Source organism: Coptis chinensis, chromosome 4, assembly GCF_015680905.1.
Source record: "Coptis chinensis isolate HL-2020 chromosome 4, ASM1568090v1, whole genome shotgun sequence".
NCBI lineage: Eukaryota > Viridiplantae > Streptophyta > Magnoliopsida > Ranunculales > Ranunculaceae > Coptis > Coptis chinensis.
The window spans coordinates 44,746,126-44,763,029 of record NC_141459.1 but is presented as its reverse complement, the minus strand read 5'-3'; the positions used below and the strand labels follow the sequence as shown (position 1 = coordinate 44,763,029).

Sequence of the window (16,904 nt, the reverse complement as noted above, 5' to 3'; positions counted from 1 at the left end):
GAGCCGAGTCTAAGTAGCTTAGTTATTTTACACTGCAAAGATACTATTTGAGCTTATTGAGCCGAGCTTCATTAAACTTGTTTCTTACACAAGTTATAATATAGGCTCAAACTTGGCTCATTTACCTAAATGAACGAGCTTGAGCCGAGCCGGAGCCGCTAAGCTCAAATTCCACCCTTAACTACCACTACCATTCATAGTGCCATTCAGATTTCAGAGCTTTCATGTAATTTTATTGTAGCTTCCTCCACTTTGTCCAATCCGAACCAAAACCATGTTTTGCATTCCCAGATCCATTTGGAGTACAGAATAGGCAGGAACCGGTGCTCTGAGACGAATGATAAGAAAAACTGAAAGCGTAGAATTTAACTGACCCGCTAGGAGAAGGGGAGGCAATGAGGCAGAGTCCTGTAGAACTTGAAAGACAGACACAACCTCCCTTGAGAAGACTCTTCTAATTTGTCTCTATGGATCACTACTGGCATACTTGCAACATGCCAAAACCAAAAATCAAATTGCATAACTACTAGCTAACCATAACAACTGGAAAAGAGCTACCAAACTTAATAGGATCATTCTAGTCACTGATTACTTCCTAAGCAATCTCTACACTATATGATAGCCGGGTCATTTGGAATCTTCCTCAACTCTCTCAACTCTCGAGTAGGCAAATTTAAATCTCCTTATTTACTTAATTTAGAAATACCTCTCTCACTAAATTTAAAATAAATCCCACTTTTATTAATATAATTTGAATAAGGTCTTTTTGTTTATTAATAATTTAAAAACACCTCTCTAATGTCACTTAAATTAAATAATTACTTCCATTTTCCACATTGAAATTAAAACAAGTCCTATTTTTATTAAATAACATAATTATCTCCAATTTTGTTTAAAAAATTAAAATAAATGAGTCTCTCTTATATAATTACAATTTTGTTTAAAAAAATAAAATAAATGAGTCTCTCTTATATAATTACAATTACCATTTACAATTAGAATCCAAATAAACCATGCTAACTATCGACCTAAAGGGACGGGTTTCAAGACTTAAAAAAACCGATGCGTATTAAGATTTCAATAATTGTAAGTAATACCTACAGAGTTCATGCAAGAGTGGGAGAGTCCCCTGCATATTCAGAAACTCCAAGCAAGGTGGAAATCAGTCCATGTGTCACACGCCTCGGTCGAATCTCTTGATTGACCAGTAATTTCTATCTAAGATATTTACAACCATCAGAGTACAATGGTAAGTTTCTCTAATGAAATTAAATCCTAGGATGATTCCAAAAGTATTTCAAAATCCGATAAGTACAGACCAATTACAAATCTCCAACCGAAAAAGATTTAGAAAAAAAAGGGCCCAAATATGCCTTAAGCAAAACTAACAACTAACATAATTTTTTCTTTTTTTTACAAACCCAAATATAAAGAAACTAGGGTCACGAAGCCATTGAGCAAAGCAATTAGTAAAAAGAAAAGTTGTGCTACTAGCCTACAACCATCTCGACAAACCAAATGATGAGAACAAGCTCCCCAAACTGGCAGCGAAGAGTCTCTCCTGGCTCGCCTCAGAGCAAACCTGTAACAGGTTTTCAAAAACAAAAGGTGTAAACAATGTGCCAAGCAATCAAATACTTTAAGCTTGTTCACAGACATCATATTGACGACAATAATACACATCACATAAACAAGCTAATAATACTAAGTGAGTTGTATTCATTTTGAGGAGGAATATCAATTCACTTCGTATATTTTTGTGATCTTTGTAGCTTATTGTATATTTCATTATGAGGGATGCTAGCGAACTGCTATCCAAAATGATGGGTAGAGAGCTGCTCCACCGAAAGACAGATTATAACAACCTTAAGATCACATAAACCGGTGCAGATCATTTGAGAGGAGAAAACTCTACTTCGTCTCTCTGTGTCCCCATATCTGTCTTGTCTTCACTCTCCCCTCAACTTATAATTTGCAAAAATAAATAAATAAATAAAATAATAATAAATAATCTGATTGCTTTGAGGCACTCAGTGAACAAACTCGTGCAAGAAGACACAATAAACATATTAATGAACTCACATGTTTAACGTGTGAATTTCATTTTATAAGTGTTCTCATTTTTGTAGATAAGAATATAAGAGATAACACGACAATCAAGAATAACTACTACAGATTTACATGACAAGAACACACAATGATATATAGGCAGGTTATGCACACAACACTTTTGTCACTAGAACAATGGAAGGCAAACAAAATCTCTGCTTAAACAGATCACTGTGATATATTGCCTTAACCAAACTGTTACACTCATTTCCTTAAGAGATACTAATTACAGCTCTCTATAGGGAGTGAGGGACCAGCAGATGGTGGTTTCCACTGTTATTCTTCTATATATAATATATGGTACCATGGCTGTGATTCTGTGAATACCTAAAAGTCCAGGAAATACTGACCTTCTGATTCTATATTATGACCAGAAATGTGTGTGTGTGTGAGGGAGCCTGCCACCCCCTCTCTCTCTCTTTAACACGCACACACAGCCACAGCACCCCTCCTCTCTCTCACACACAAACACACAGGCAGTCCAAATCGATCAAGGCTTCCCTGCGGTAATGTAAGCAGTTGCATGCTGTTGTTAAAGACTTCCCTAAGGTGGCGCTAGGGCACAAACCTAATGCCCCTGACAGCATAGACTGACACAACAACCTCTCCCCAACTTGAACCGAACATATACCTCTCCACGAACATCTTGCTGGAGATAGATGCTAGGATTTATTAGGCGAAAGCATCAAATATGCGCCAGTATCCAATGTAATATTAGGATGAGCATTTGGGCATGGGTTTCACACCTTGCAAGTGTAAGGGATACGGATGATTTAAGGTTTAGATGTGATGCTGTAGTGTTGATTTAAAATGTTTTAATCGTACTTTCCTATTCTCCGGCTTGTGGTGTGAGTTTCTCTGTCAATATATCCGGTTATTTTACTATGCCAGAAAACAATACACAAGGTAACATGAATAAACTTTGAAACATTCCAAATCGAAAAAATGCTTTAGAGAAGAAGAAAATATTGATAATATTTAGGTAGGTACTTATTACCTTTCCTTTTTCATCCAGCTTCCACTAATTCGTAGTGTAACCGACTCCACTGATAACTTTAGGCGAGACGAGGCTTCCTGTGTAAGTCTAAGCTCTTTCATGTAGGAAACCCAGTTGCCTTCAGCAGATACCAGTTCGAAGGTAGACAAAAGGTGTTATCATTCAGATTTCAGACTTTATCAACATTTTGGAAAGTGCCCTAAAAATTTGAAGTACAAATTTCATGTAGGAAGCTCAGCTAACTTGAACAGACGCGAGCTTGAAGATAGCCAATGCTTTCATCATTCGTAATGTGTATCAACATTTTGGTTAAACAGCAGCTAGACATACAGATATACTACTTAAATGGATCAGACCCTTTTCAACTGGTCTGCACTTCCCATTCATTTAAACCAAGATCAAGCTTTAAAACCGTTGAAGCCAACCTCCACGAACCTATCAAGCCAATCCAGTTAATACAACTTTTCAAAAATCAGATCCACTTTTCCTTCAGCCGAACCTTTGTTGTGCTTACCACACAATGGTGAGAAGTATAAAAGAGAAAATAAATAAATAAAACAAGTCTACGATATAAGGGCTGCATCTCATGTTCAGACAATGCTCTGATCACTGTTAATATCTCGATCCAGCTTTTGGTAACGACAATATGTTAGCAGTTGGCTCATACGTTAGCCAATGTAAGAATATTAATTTCATTGCTAAAAATGGAAAAGGTTCACACATGCGGCAACAACCAACAATAACATTAAATGTATGCTAAAAAACATAGGCTACAAACAGGTTAAATGTTTTTCTGCATTCTACAGAGAACTGTTACAGTGATGAACCAGCAGCAAAAGTTGCTATGTCTAACGACTCACTCGCTTTAAGATTCAAAGCTCTTGGTTCGGGATTCTCCAGCACTTCATCGTCTCTTAGACTTCTTCGAGGGACGGTCTTTAGTTTGAAGTGCAACCTCATTGAATAGTACAGTATCTCCGCTTTCCCTTTTTCTCTTTTTGGCACTCCTGCAAATTCCTTATATTTGTTCATTTTGAGGAAATATACAAAATGAACTGAAGTACATCACATTTGTACTATCCTACTTTAGGGTAGAAGATTTTATTCTAAAGTGAGAGATTTCAAGTATCATAAACAAAACTATCTCGTCCTTGAAGAAAAACTTTGTAAGCATAAAAATGCTTAGATCATACCTACCTATATAAGAATGTTATCATTAAGAACAAGTGCAGAGCGTTTCTAACCTTTCGGATTCTGGGCCATCCTTCATGTGTTTGTCCAACCATTTGATGCCTCCAGTGCTTGGTGGAAGTAACGACCCCGAAAAGATTAAATTATCTTCGCATGCCACCCTACAAGGAGATTATGTCAGGTCATCATTAAAATTTTCCAAGTGAAAGAGATAAAGTGGGTTAACAACATGTAAGCAAATGCAACTGCAATCTCAAATACCTATAACTGGGTGGGTTACTGGCAAATAAATAGAGGTGGATATTTAAGGGGTTGTTTGGCAACAAAGAAAAAGTAAAATGTAGCTACCAAAAAACAACCTTGATAATTTCTAAGAAAAACAAAAGAGAGAGAGAAAAAAAAAGGCGAATACAAAAAATAAACTACCAATAAAAAATGAGGAAAAACAAAAAACAAATTAGAGTTTACATGGACCAAAAGAAACTAATGAAGGATGAGGTGCTATAAAGTATTTAAGATTAACACATCATATTTACTTATTGTACACTGTATGAGGAGAAGAAGAAGAAGAAGGTAAACGAGAAAAAAGAAGACACGAGAAGAGGAAAGAAACTTGTAGTTCCTTCATCCAGTGGCATTTCTCTTCGTACTGTTACCCGTGTCAGACACTGACACACCCGTTTCAATGTCACTTAGGTATAAAAGATACATACAGAACAAGATAAGGGTATGATGAGAATCATCGGAAGATATATCTACTTTCACCGCCAAAACAATGGGGAGGATTTTCTTGAATTTTTCCACCTCAATAAACTTAAGGATAAGGGGGATATTTGAAGAAGAAATATTTTATATTAACGTAACGAAAGAAATTGTAAGATGACATATCCTACATTACAAAAAAAACAGAACAAAACAAAAAGAAAACAAGAACAATAATAGCAGCCAATATAATAGCTACACTCATATCACAGTAATAACCTTAGTTGATGCACCTTGCTTTCATTGGTTGGAGTCAACCCAAGCCCAACCCAGTGTGCAAATGAGATGCCCTACCCCACCCAAAATGAAGATAATCAATACTTCATCCAAGTTCTTCTTGGTTATAGACTTACAGAGTTGCATTAGGTAGTAGGATCCACGACTTGACACGAATGTGGATTCAACCATGGATTAGTTACCACATTACCAGACTTGCTAACACAATAAAGTTTTTTCTCCAATAACCCCAAATATGCCCATGCAAAACTCAACGAAAGATCAGGTTACTCCATTAGGCCCACCATAGCATACTCAAGCTAGCAAAGTGAAGTATCAGAGACAACAGAAAAAGTGTCATTTTTTTAGTAAAATTCAGATATCACGGCTTTGTTACTACATGCTCTTCGCTAACTGCCATATCCGGAAAGCTTGTTATCCTTGGAAGCAGTATCCACAGAAGTTAACCTCATTTAAAGTCTCAATTTTCACTTAGGATGTGCCACATTATATAGAGATCCTTGCAACTGAGAAAACTTCGAAATCCAAAAATATGTTTGTAACTAAATTTAACAGCTGTGTTACAAGCCTTGTGAATCATTACTGCGTTTGAAATTGGATACAATTGTATTGTAATGCAAGCTAAGTTTGTGTTGGGGCGTGTTATAGTGTGGGTTAGAATTGACTCCTAGCTCCTTGCTACAGTGAATCAACTAATTTGAGTTTTAGTACCTGTTTTTTGGAATGGGTGTACCTTATCTATGAAGATTACAATCCTGGCGAATCTATCTATCATAAGCTCAACTATGGACTTGATTTGGGATCATATTGCCAGTTTATCTAGTGAAATTATCAAGTTTGCACTGATGAAAATGTTTACATCATCAAGACCATAGTTGGCAATATCGTACGATATACACACGATACATATCATATCGAAGCGAAATGATACATATCACAACATTGTATCGAAAATTTAAGTATCACACGATACGGGGAGTGTATTATCAATACATATTATATCGAAAGCGAAAAGATACGCATCACACTACTGAATCGAAAATTTTAAGTATTGCATTATACGGAATCGTGTAATTATGAAAATGTAATACGGAATCGTGTAATCGATACGTGACACAGCCTGAATCGGGTGGTACACTTTAACAAATGTAATTATGAAAAAAATTATCCAAAACCGAGTTTTTAGGAGTCACTTAGTTTTTCTTTCCCCTTTCTAAGCTTTGAAAACTATCTTAGGTTTTAGTTTTGATAAACACATCCCTAATGCAAAGCAATCTTTACTTGCTCAACTAGGAGATAGCTTAACCCTTTGTGTATAATAATAATTTGGGCCCAGTGGTTAAAAATGATTACATTTTTTTACCATACACTAGCGATATTGTACATGATAAATTATATTTATGTAACTTTATAGATGAAACTTACATACACATGCACAAAGATATATAAAAGAATAAAACTACAAAAATTAATGTTTAAGTGTGATACACGACACGATTTGATACTTGATATGCTCAGAATAAAATACGACATATGATACGATATAGAATTTGATAACTATGATCAAGACAAAAAAAAACACTTGTCATTAATGCATATGAACACTAATTAAAACGCATATGTTACATACAGGGACAGAGCCAGGGATCTCAGTTTATCGACTAAGGGTTAGCTTAGCCCTCTATGTATAATAATAATTTGGGCCCAATGGTTAAAAATGATGACATTTTTTTAAACCATAGACTAGTAATAATGGAGAACAATATCTGATACGATATACAAATTAATAACTATGATCAAGACATATAAACATTAATTGAAAGGCGTAAAGATATAGGAACAAAGCATGATACAGTAAAAACCATGATACAGATCCTAATAGAGTCGATATAGGAACAAACAGTGAAGATCTATTTCTTGAAGGATAAAGAACAGTCGTAGATAGCTAAATTCTTGATCAACTGTAAAGTAGCATAGAAATAATGTTTTACCTCTTAACTGAGAACCGTATCATGCTTCCAACTATGATCACATGTCGCTTGTGATACGAACTAGCATAAACCTCCTTACCGTGTTTCTAAAACAAACAAAGAACTAGCATTACTGCATACGAAATTCATCGGTTTGACTATTAAATGAATGGTTTAAAAGGTGCATACTCTTTTATATCTGAATTCTTCACGAATATCCTCTTCTGAAATTTCTGCACTAGAAAAGCCAAGGACGGTGACAAGTATTTTTTCTTTTTCAACCTTATTAACCTTCCCTTCTGAATTAACACCACATCACAAATCAGTTAGCTGGTCCAGGATAAATACAAGGTCATATCGAGCGGAATAAAAAACAAACTTCATTTAATTACTTAATCTCCAGTAAAGTTATTAACAAATAACAAGAAAAGTCCAAAAGGACAAGCAAATTTGTTTTAAAAAATAGGCAAGAAAGCAGTTGTGTATCATAATATCACGTAAGTAGCCGTTTATAACTGGAAAAAAGCTTAGAAGCAGCGTACATATATAATACCAATAAAATTTCAGAAAAAAACGTGATAAATGGGCAGTAGAAAGACTACCTAAAAGCATGCCTGGTTTGGGAGAAAAAAGCAACAATCTGGCTCTGAGTCTTACACCAAAATACGGATGTACGCCAGGAAGAATCTTTGCATCTTTACTACGATCAATCACTTTATAAGCCAACACAACACCGTCAAAAACATCACTGAATCTGGTAAAAGGTAAAAACTTTCCTTATAGCAATGCATGTGTGGAACAAGAAACTTCTTTTAGCATAATAAAAACACATCCAAAATGAATAACAGGAAGAAGATGCAGGGTTTGTTTACTTGAAGAGCAATGAGCTAAGTTCTTTTAGAATCGCTTCAGAAACCTCGTTAGACTTTGATGGGTGTATATAAACAACCATATTCGCATCCGACACCTTCAATACTTCCATCGTTCAGCCGAGGAAAGGAAACGAAACGAAACAGACACCCCCTCTACCTTTTCTGCCGAGTAATAACTTATTGGGCCCTTAACTCCGAAATAAGCCCTCTTTAACTAAAGCCCAACATGAGAATTTTCTTTCTTCAATTATCAAGTTACTCGCTATGCCACCTCCCATTTTGTGTTTGCGGACCCAAAAAATAACATTTTATTACAAATTTGCCATTGACCTAAAAATCATAATTTGTGTTGGGCACCCCAAACTAAATCAAGATAACCTTTGGTCCCTAATCCCTAAACTATACCCTAAATCCTAAACTTCGAAACACTAAAAATGGAAGACTCGAACTTTTTAGAACATGAAAAAGAGAGGAATGGAAGATGACCAAATGAGAGAAAATATTGAAAGTGAAGAAGTTGCAATGGAAAGTGAAGACGAAGATGATATGATTAGTCAGACAATGGAGATATCAAGAAATCGTCGACGACCAAGACAAAAGGTAAACCTAACTAGCTAGATTATGTGTTTGTGTAAACCCGAGATTTCCAGTCCTAACGACCCCGCCACATTACATTTAGTCATCCCGAACGACTCAGCCATATCGAATTAGGTGAGTCCTAAACGACCCAAATACATCAAACTGGCTAAGTCCCAAACGACCCAGCCACATCAAACTGTCTTAGTCCAAAACGACCCAACCACATCGATTATTTTCACCATTTGTATAATACATCACTTAACAATTGTTCTTCATGCAGGATCCTTTGCGGGGTTCCGAGAACCTTGGAAACTCGAATGACGTGGATGATATTCAACCGCTTTCAATGGATACAACAGAAATATTTACTAGATATGAGGTACAGATTAGGCATTGATTTTATTTGTTTTTATTTTCTAAATGAAATAGTATTAGTGTATTGATTGTTGTTTTCTTCATATTTTTAGGTATTTCATATACGTAATGAGGTAATTGGTTGGGCAATTGCTCGGGGAAAACTATGTAATGTGGTTGTAGTAATTAGGAAGTCGCAGAATGCTAAGGAGAACCGAGTACTAAGGCTGGATTTAACTTGTGAGAGTTCGGGTGTGTATCGTTCACACAAAAAGGTAGGTGAAAATAAGGCTAATAAGAAAAATACAGGAACCGCAAAATGTGGATGTCCATTTAAGTTAAGACATTTTTTTCAACGCGGCATTGTCGATAGTTGGAAAATTGTTGTTGTTAATAATGTAAACAACCATCCACTGGCAAAGACCCTTGAAGGACATGCATTTGCTACTCGGTTTACTGTTCCACAATTCGAATACTTGTCAGAGATGACTTAAAATTCAGTTAAGCCAAAAAAAGTTTTGAAGTGCATCAGAAATAGGTATCCTGAAAATCTATCTAGCATATATCAAGTCTATAATGCAAAGCACAAGATGAGGATGTTGGATATTGATAAGAGCCCAAAACTGTAGTTTTAACCCCTTAGCAGTCATACTTTTAGACCAATTATGTGAGTAATAAGTAAGAGTTAATACTGATTACGTGTTTTTATGTATTTCAGGCTTCAAAGTCAATTATGTGCAGGAATGTGCCACTTTGATGAGATAAAGGAGAAATGGTTGGTTACTAAGGAGTTCGGTGATTAAAGGCCAAGATTCAAGAAGACGAAGCCTTTGTAAAGCCTGGTCAAAAGATGAAAAGTCAAAGTCCACGCGCAGTAAACAAGCTTGATTAGTACAAAGTCAACAGAACGTCTGAAGACCATATTTTTAGACTCAGACCTCGGAATTGGGCCTACCTTATGTCAAAACGACCGGCTCGGAAAGAGCTTTCCAATGGTCCAAGCCTTGACCCAATCAAAGGAGCAGAAGTGGACGAAAAGTCCGTTGAAGCAAACTGCAGCTGAGGAGGCCTTTTTGGACTGAAAGAATTGGGTTTTGGGCCTGATTCTCTGGCCCAAAACATGGCTCCAAGCCCATGCACGATTTTTGGATCTGAATATATAAAAAACAAAAGCTTAGCTCTTTGTTAATGGTAGCTAGTTAGACCTAAATTAATATATAGAATTCTAGATCTAGTTTTATTAATTAATTAAGTGTTAGTTCCATTTCAATTCCTGTTTTAGATTAAATTCTTGAATCATTGTTCTTGATTGATTAGATAAATAAAATAGTTAGTTTGTTAATTTCGATTTTGTCATTCCATTCTAGATCTAATTTCAATTCTTGTTCTTATTTCATTCCAGCCATTAAATTAGATTCATTATTGTTTAATTAAGTAAATCTCCATTTCTTACATTATGTTTAGTTTAAATTCAATGGGAAATGTTAGTTTGATGAATCAAGGCTAAAACCTCCATTAGAGGGTTGATGAAGCCTTGATGAAAACTTAGTGGTTAGTATAGAATTGGTTGTAGAATCTATTCCACTCTAGAAGGTCGTGTTGAGCCATGAGAATGGGTGGGCGACCTCACATGCTAGTTAGTATCCGGTAGGAATGCCATGAACACTAGGGATTAGAACTTCGAAATTCTCTCGCAGTAGAGCGTGAGAATTGAGATACAACATTCTACGCTAGGTCGTTAAGTTGGATTCGAGGTGGATTCAATTCCCTCTAATTTATTTATCTAGATTCAAACAATCGTATTTCGTAGCTTTTCGTAGATTAACTTTAGTTTATATTTTATCTTGTTACTTATTATATCTCGTTATTTAAATAACGCGCGTCTTGTTAGCATAACATTTAAGTAAAAGCTCTCATTAGACTTAAGACTGATTTCTTAGACTTAGAAGACAATCCATGCTAGGGAACTAGGAGTGGAACGAACTTCCTACTCCACTTAGTGCATTTCGCGACGAGTAGAAGCTTTGATAAATAAAGGCTCAAAGTCCGGTTTTAGTTTACTTACGGATTGAATTCATCGTTCATTTAAGTAGGTAAACTATTCATTTTACAGTTATCAAATATACCACGCGCCATCTTAGTTGCACTTTAGCATTGTTTTCTTTGTAGAAGTAGTCATTTTAAGTCCCATTTCACCCACCCACCCTTGTTTGATTCATACTGTGGTTATCCATTTCAAAATTGAAAAATTCCGGGTAAAAAATTACCTTGGCCTTCATCTGACCACATCTATAGCCTGGATTAATGGACGGAGCGACCAGCGCTAAAACACCTGTAATTTGAAAATTACTTGAGCCTTGGAAGGCCTCTTCTATGCGAGCACATACGTGTTAAATTTTTCGGATTTCGACAGTTTTGATTCAAACTTTGATCTTTCATATTTTTCAGTGTTCTAATCTCTTATATACACTGAACACGCGTACACAAGACACTATTCATAAGCGAAGCAAGGACGCTATCAGGTATTCCTTTCTTCCATACCTCGCATTTCCAGTTAGAGGTTTTCTACTAGTATATCAGAATTGTTTGGAGTGTTGCATGTTTAGTTAAGCTCAACTTAGTCTTGCATGAGATTAAGGTCTGGTCGAACAAAAACAACAAACGTAATTACACGGCAACAAACAAGTCTATCTAGTATACCACACACTACACCTCTAGCTACTATTTCACACACACCACCTGACATAATGGGGGAAGAAAGAGAGACTCCTCTCTCCGACTTCTACAAAGCCTTGAGCGATAGCCCTAAATCGTGCATCGTTCTAGCAGACCCGGTGGGGGATTTTCGAATCCCCCCAAACATATTTAATTTGTTACCCGTTTTTCATGGGTTAGACCATGAAAAACCTTATCAGCACATGCGTAGGATTGAACAAGTCCTTACAACATTCCATCATCCTAACGGTAGGTGCGGAACAAATTAAACTGAGGGTATTCCCTTTCACATTAGCCCGATAAAGGCGTCTTGGTTAAGCGCCCAAAGCGCCTAATTCGTGGACTCGTGGGCTAAACTTGTTCATTTGTTTATGGAACATTTTACCCACCCCAAAAGACGGGATGAGATGCTTTCCAAGATTCATTTTTTCCGGCGTAATCCTCATGAATCATTTTCGAGGCATGGAATCGTTTTCACCGATCTCCTTATAGAGTGTCCACATCATAACTTAGCTAAAGACACGTTAGTTCATGCTTTTTCAAAGGGCTTCTACACCACCATAAAGAAGTCCTTGACATAATGAATGAGGGTAGTTTCCTAAGTAAAGGAGCCTCGGAGGCTTACAAATTTTAGAAGACCAAACTAAACGAAATAATAATTGGGGGTAGTGATGATATCCCCGCTCGCCTAGTTCTTCTTCAAGGTCAAGGCGATGGTATGTTTGAGAAGAAAACCGATCCGAACTTAAAAATTTACTCAAATCTCTAACTAAAAAGTAGAAGCTATTTACGCCAACAAAAAGCCTATCCCCGTCATGAATGTAAACTCCAACCCATGTAATTTCTGCTTTTGAGTCCAGAGCACCACGACGATTATTGTCCTCTAGCTTATGAACAACAACCACACGTAACAAGATAATGTTTACTCTATTAATAACTATCCTATTCCTAACGCCCTTGGAGACAACATCCCAACTCGGTTGGAGAAATAATCAACAAGTAACACCTCCGTGGTACAATAATCAAAATGTTAGGCAAGCAAACAATTATAACCAAGCTCCACCTAGGCAAGGACAAGGAAGGACAAGGACAAGGTCAAAGGGAATTATAATAATTATAACAACCAAGCTAAACCACGACAAGGACAAACACAAGGTCGGAATAATTATAATAATTATAATACCAATAGAGGTATCGTTAGGTTAATAATAATAACTATCACAACCCACCCATAAATAATCAAGCGAGATAGTTCGGTCGCACCACCCGTGACTACTACACCTACACAACCGGATCGTATCGGCGCCTTTATACAAGTTACCCAACAACTTTTCCGCACAATGACTCAATCAAACCAACAGATTTTACAATCCATAAATCGGGGCATACAACGGTTAGCCCAAGTTTAAAGCTCCAACCAAAAGGCGTGTTTCGGGATAAAAGCGATACCAAACCCTAAAACAAACAAACACAACCTTTGAGGTAAACGGTAATTCTAGTACGGAAACTACAATCGTAGGTGACCTAAATGCCATCACCACCGCTCCGGAAGAGTGGTTGATAACAAAGTAACCACGCCTATAGTTACCCCATCAAGATACTCCTACACCGGATATCGAACTAGATACATAATAGAAATCGAGGAGCCTACCACGGTAGAGGTACCGGTTAAATCACAACCAAAGAAACCGAAAGCCAAGGTTACCGCCAAGTAGAGCCATATGCTAAATATAGAATTTAAACCACCGTTCCCTAAAAATTAGCCATGCTAACCGGGGATACAAACTTTGAGGAAATTAGGAACGCGTTTTCAAGAATCTAACGATAAACCTTCCTTTTCTCGAAGCTATTAAAAGCTACCTAACCACGCTTAAGTTTCTTAAAGAGTTGTGCACTACTAGGCGAAGACCAACATACCTAAAGGCGCTTTTAACCGAACGGTTCCCAACTTTATCCGAAAATAATGGAATTGTTAAGTACAAGGGACCCCGGTAGATCCCTCTTGTAAAATGCACCTTAGGAGATTCCCACACGACGACCGCCTTTATTAGACACGGGGCGAAGTGTTAACTTACTCCCGTATTACTTGTATAAACAAATAGGTCTACAGAAATGCAACCTACAAAAATAACGTTGCAATTAGCGGACAGTCAATTAAGTATCCTAAAGGTGTAGTGGAAAACGCGTGCTTGTTAAGGTTAGGATTTCTACTATCCCGCTGATTTTGTTATCCTCGATACTGAAAGTCGCTAATGACTGTCAGACCGATCATCTTAGGGCGCCCTTCTTGGCAACCGCGCGAACGCGCTTTATAAATTGTCGCGATGGAAAGATGTCCTTATCTTTTGGCCATCTTTCTCGTCGAGGTAAATGTTTTAAAATGATGAAACAGATTACGGATTCGATGCGTAGATGGAGAGGTTAGCATGATCGAGAGTTTAGCTCAAGATTATTTTAACAACACGTTTCCGAAAACAATATGTACAAATTCCTTTCTTTTGGAACTTCAGATTTTGTAAATGACTCCTACTTAGAGGAAGTCAACACCATCCCGAGTCCACACCAATTGTAGACCGTTGGTTGCTCCATATACGATTACGAAGACTTGCTACCTAAGCAAGTCTTCATTACAATGAGATAAGGACACTTATGAAACATCAACGGACATTCCGCCCACACCGATGCTTAAACCTCTTCCCGAGTTAAAATATATTCAACTTGATCCGGATGGTAGTCACCCGATAATTATATCTTCTCTGTTAACTAAGGATGAAGAGACATGTTTAATAAGGGTGATTAGGGAACATCGGTCTGCGATTGGTTGGTCCCTAGCCGACATTAAGGAATTGACCCTAATGTTTGCACTCATCATTATCCATTTGGAGGATAACGCGAAGACTTCATGAACCTCGCGTCGCTTGAACCCCGCCATGAAAGAGGTGGTTAGGGAAGAAGTCTTGCGATTACTTTCGATCGCGGGTATTATATACCCAATCTCCGATAGCGAATGGGTAAGTCCCATTCATGTAGTTCCTAAGAAATCGGGGAGTTACCATGGTGCGTAGCGGGAAGGGTGACTATGTTGTCACTCAAGGTCCTATGAAATGGAGAATCTGTATTGATTCTGGACGTTTAAATGCTATGACACGAAAGGATCACTTTCCCTTACCATTTATAGATCGGATGCTAGAACGTCTAATTTGGTCATGCCTTTTATTGTTTTCGGATGGCTACTCGGCTATTTTCAGATTATTATTGATATTGATGACCAAGAAAAGATTAACCTTCACATGTCCCCGGAACATATGCCTATAATCGAATGCCTTTTGGCCTTTGTAATGCCCCGGTACCTTCGGTGATGTATGCTTCATATATTTAGTGACATGGTAGAGCTTTATGGAAGTGTTCATGGATGATTTTTTCTATCTATGGAGACTCCTTTCTGAGAATGCTTGTCTAACCTCGTCTAAGGTCTTGACACGGTGTGAAGAAAAGAGCCTCGTTTTAAATTGGGAAAAGTGTCATTTCATGGTCAAAAGGGCATAGTACTAGGTCATATTGTATCTAGTGATGGCATCGAAGTAGATAAAGCCAAACTAGATAAGATAGCTTAGCGACCCTACCTAAACCACGCGGATTGTCCGGTGAGATTAGAGCCTTTCTAGGCCATGCGGGGTTTTTATAGGCGTTTCATTAAAGATTTTTCAAAATAGCTAGGCCTTTAACTAACCTCGCTTTTGAAGGATGCAATCTTTGATTTTAATTTTAACGTAAACAGGCTTTTGAAACCTTAAAGCCTAACAACTCCGCACCTATTATACTGACCTCGATTGGTCTAAACCTTCGAACTCATGTGTGATGCTAGTGACTATGCGGTTGGTGTCGTCTTGGGGACGTAAACTAGATAATAAGTCCACTGTTATTTATTATGCTAGTAAAACATTAAACGACGGCTCAACGGAATTATACAACTACTGAAAAAGAATTCTTAGCTGTCATTTATGCTTTAGATAAGTTTCATCCTTATTTGGTTGGTTCTAAAACTTTAGTTTACACGGACCATGCAGCCTTAGGTACCTTCTTGCAAAGAAGGATGCTAAGCGAGATTAATCCGATGGATTCTTCTCGCAAAGAGTTCACATTAGAAATAAAAAGGACAAAAGGGGTCGAAAACGTAGTTGCCGCACCACTTATCTAGACTTACAAATGACGATAGTAGTGATTCTGAGTCCATACCGGACTCTTTTCCTGATGAGCATCTGTATGCTATTTTTTCATCACCATGGTATGCGGACATCATAAATTATTTAGCGGCTGATGTTATGCCTTATAATTGGTCAAGAAATGAACGTAAGAAGTTCTTGGCCAGAGTCAAGTTATACTACTGGGATGAGCCCTACCTTTTTAAGTATTGTGCGGATCAGATTATTCGTCGTTGCATTCCCCAGTGGGAATATAATGAAGTTCTATCGTTCTGCCATGACAAAGAGTGTGGTGGCCACTTTAGTGGAATGAAAACAGCCGCTAAAGTTCTTCAATGTGGATTTTATTGGCCTACCCTTTTTAAGGATGCCCAAGTGCATTGCAAGACGTGTATTCGTTGCCAACAACTTGGGCGAATCACGAAGCGTAATATGATGCCATTAAATCCAATCTTGATAGTAGAAATTTTTGATGTTTGGGGTATTGATTTCATGGGCCCTTTCCCTGTTTCCCACGGTTATATTTATATTCTAGTTGCCGTGGACTACGCGGTCTAAATGGATAGAGGCCCTAGCTTGCCGTAGCAATGACCATAAGACCGTTGTATTTTTATTAAAGAATATATTTTTCGTCGGTTTGGCATTCCTAAAGCCATCATTAGTGATGGTGGAACACATTTTTGCAACAGAGTTGTTGCATCCCTAGTGAAAAAGTATGGAGTTACACACAAAGTAGCAACTCCTTATCATCCACAAACTAGCGGACAAGTAGAAGTTTCTAATAGGGAAATCAAAAAGATTTTAGAAACAACAAGTAAACCACGATAGGAAAGACCGGTCGGCGTCTATCGGATGCCTTATGGGCATATAGAACTGCTTTCAAAACTCCTATAGGTATGTCTCCCCTTTAGACTTG

At 37.4% G+C, this 16,904-nt stretch overlaps 2 protein-coding genes across 2 annotated transcripts; one reads left to right on the top strand and one right to left on the bottom strand.

Annotated features, from left to right (window-relative positions):
• Positions 1 to 3,755: 3,755 nt before the first annotated feature.
• On the bottom strand, positions 3,756 to 8,306 carry LOC147503652 (DNA-directed RNA polymerase). The gene is made up of 6 exons (XM_086556907.1): positions 8,139 to 8,306; positions 7,869 to 8,020; positions 7,456 to 7,565; positions 7,288 to 7,373; positions 4,351 to 4,458; positions 3,756 to 4,113 (listed from the first exon to the last, which is right to left on the bottom strand). The coding sequence occupies exons 1-6, from the start codon at positions 8,246 to 8,248 to the stop codon at positions 4,011 to 4,013; spliced, it is 669 nt and encodes a 222-aa protein (XP_086413033.1). The 5' UTR covers positions 8,249 to 8,306; the 3' UTR covers positions 3,756 to 4,010.
• Positions 8,307 to 8,597: 291 nt separating this feature from the next.
• Positions 8,598 to 9,565, top strand: LOC147503651 (uncharacterized). Its single transcript, XM_086604915.1, has 3 exons — positions 8,598 to 8,738; positions 8,998 to 9,096; positions 9,185 to 9,565. The coding sequence occupies exons 1-3, from the start codon at positions 8,598 to 8,600 to the stop codon at positions 9,563 to 9,565; spliced, it is 621 nt and encodes a 206-aa protein (XP_086461041.1).
• Positions 9,566 to 16,904: the final 7,339 nt, after the last annotated feature.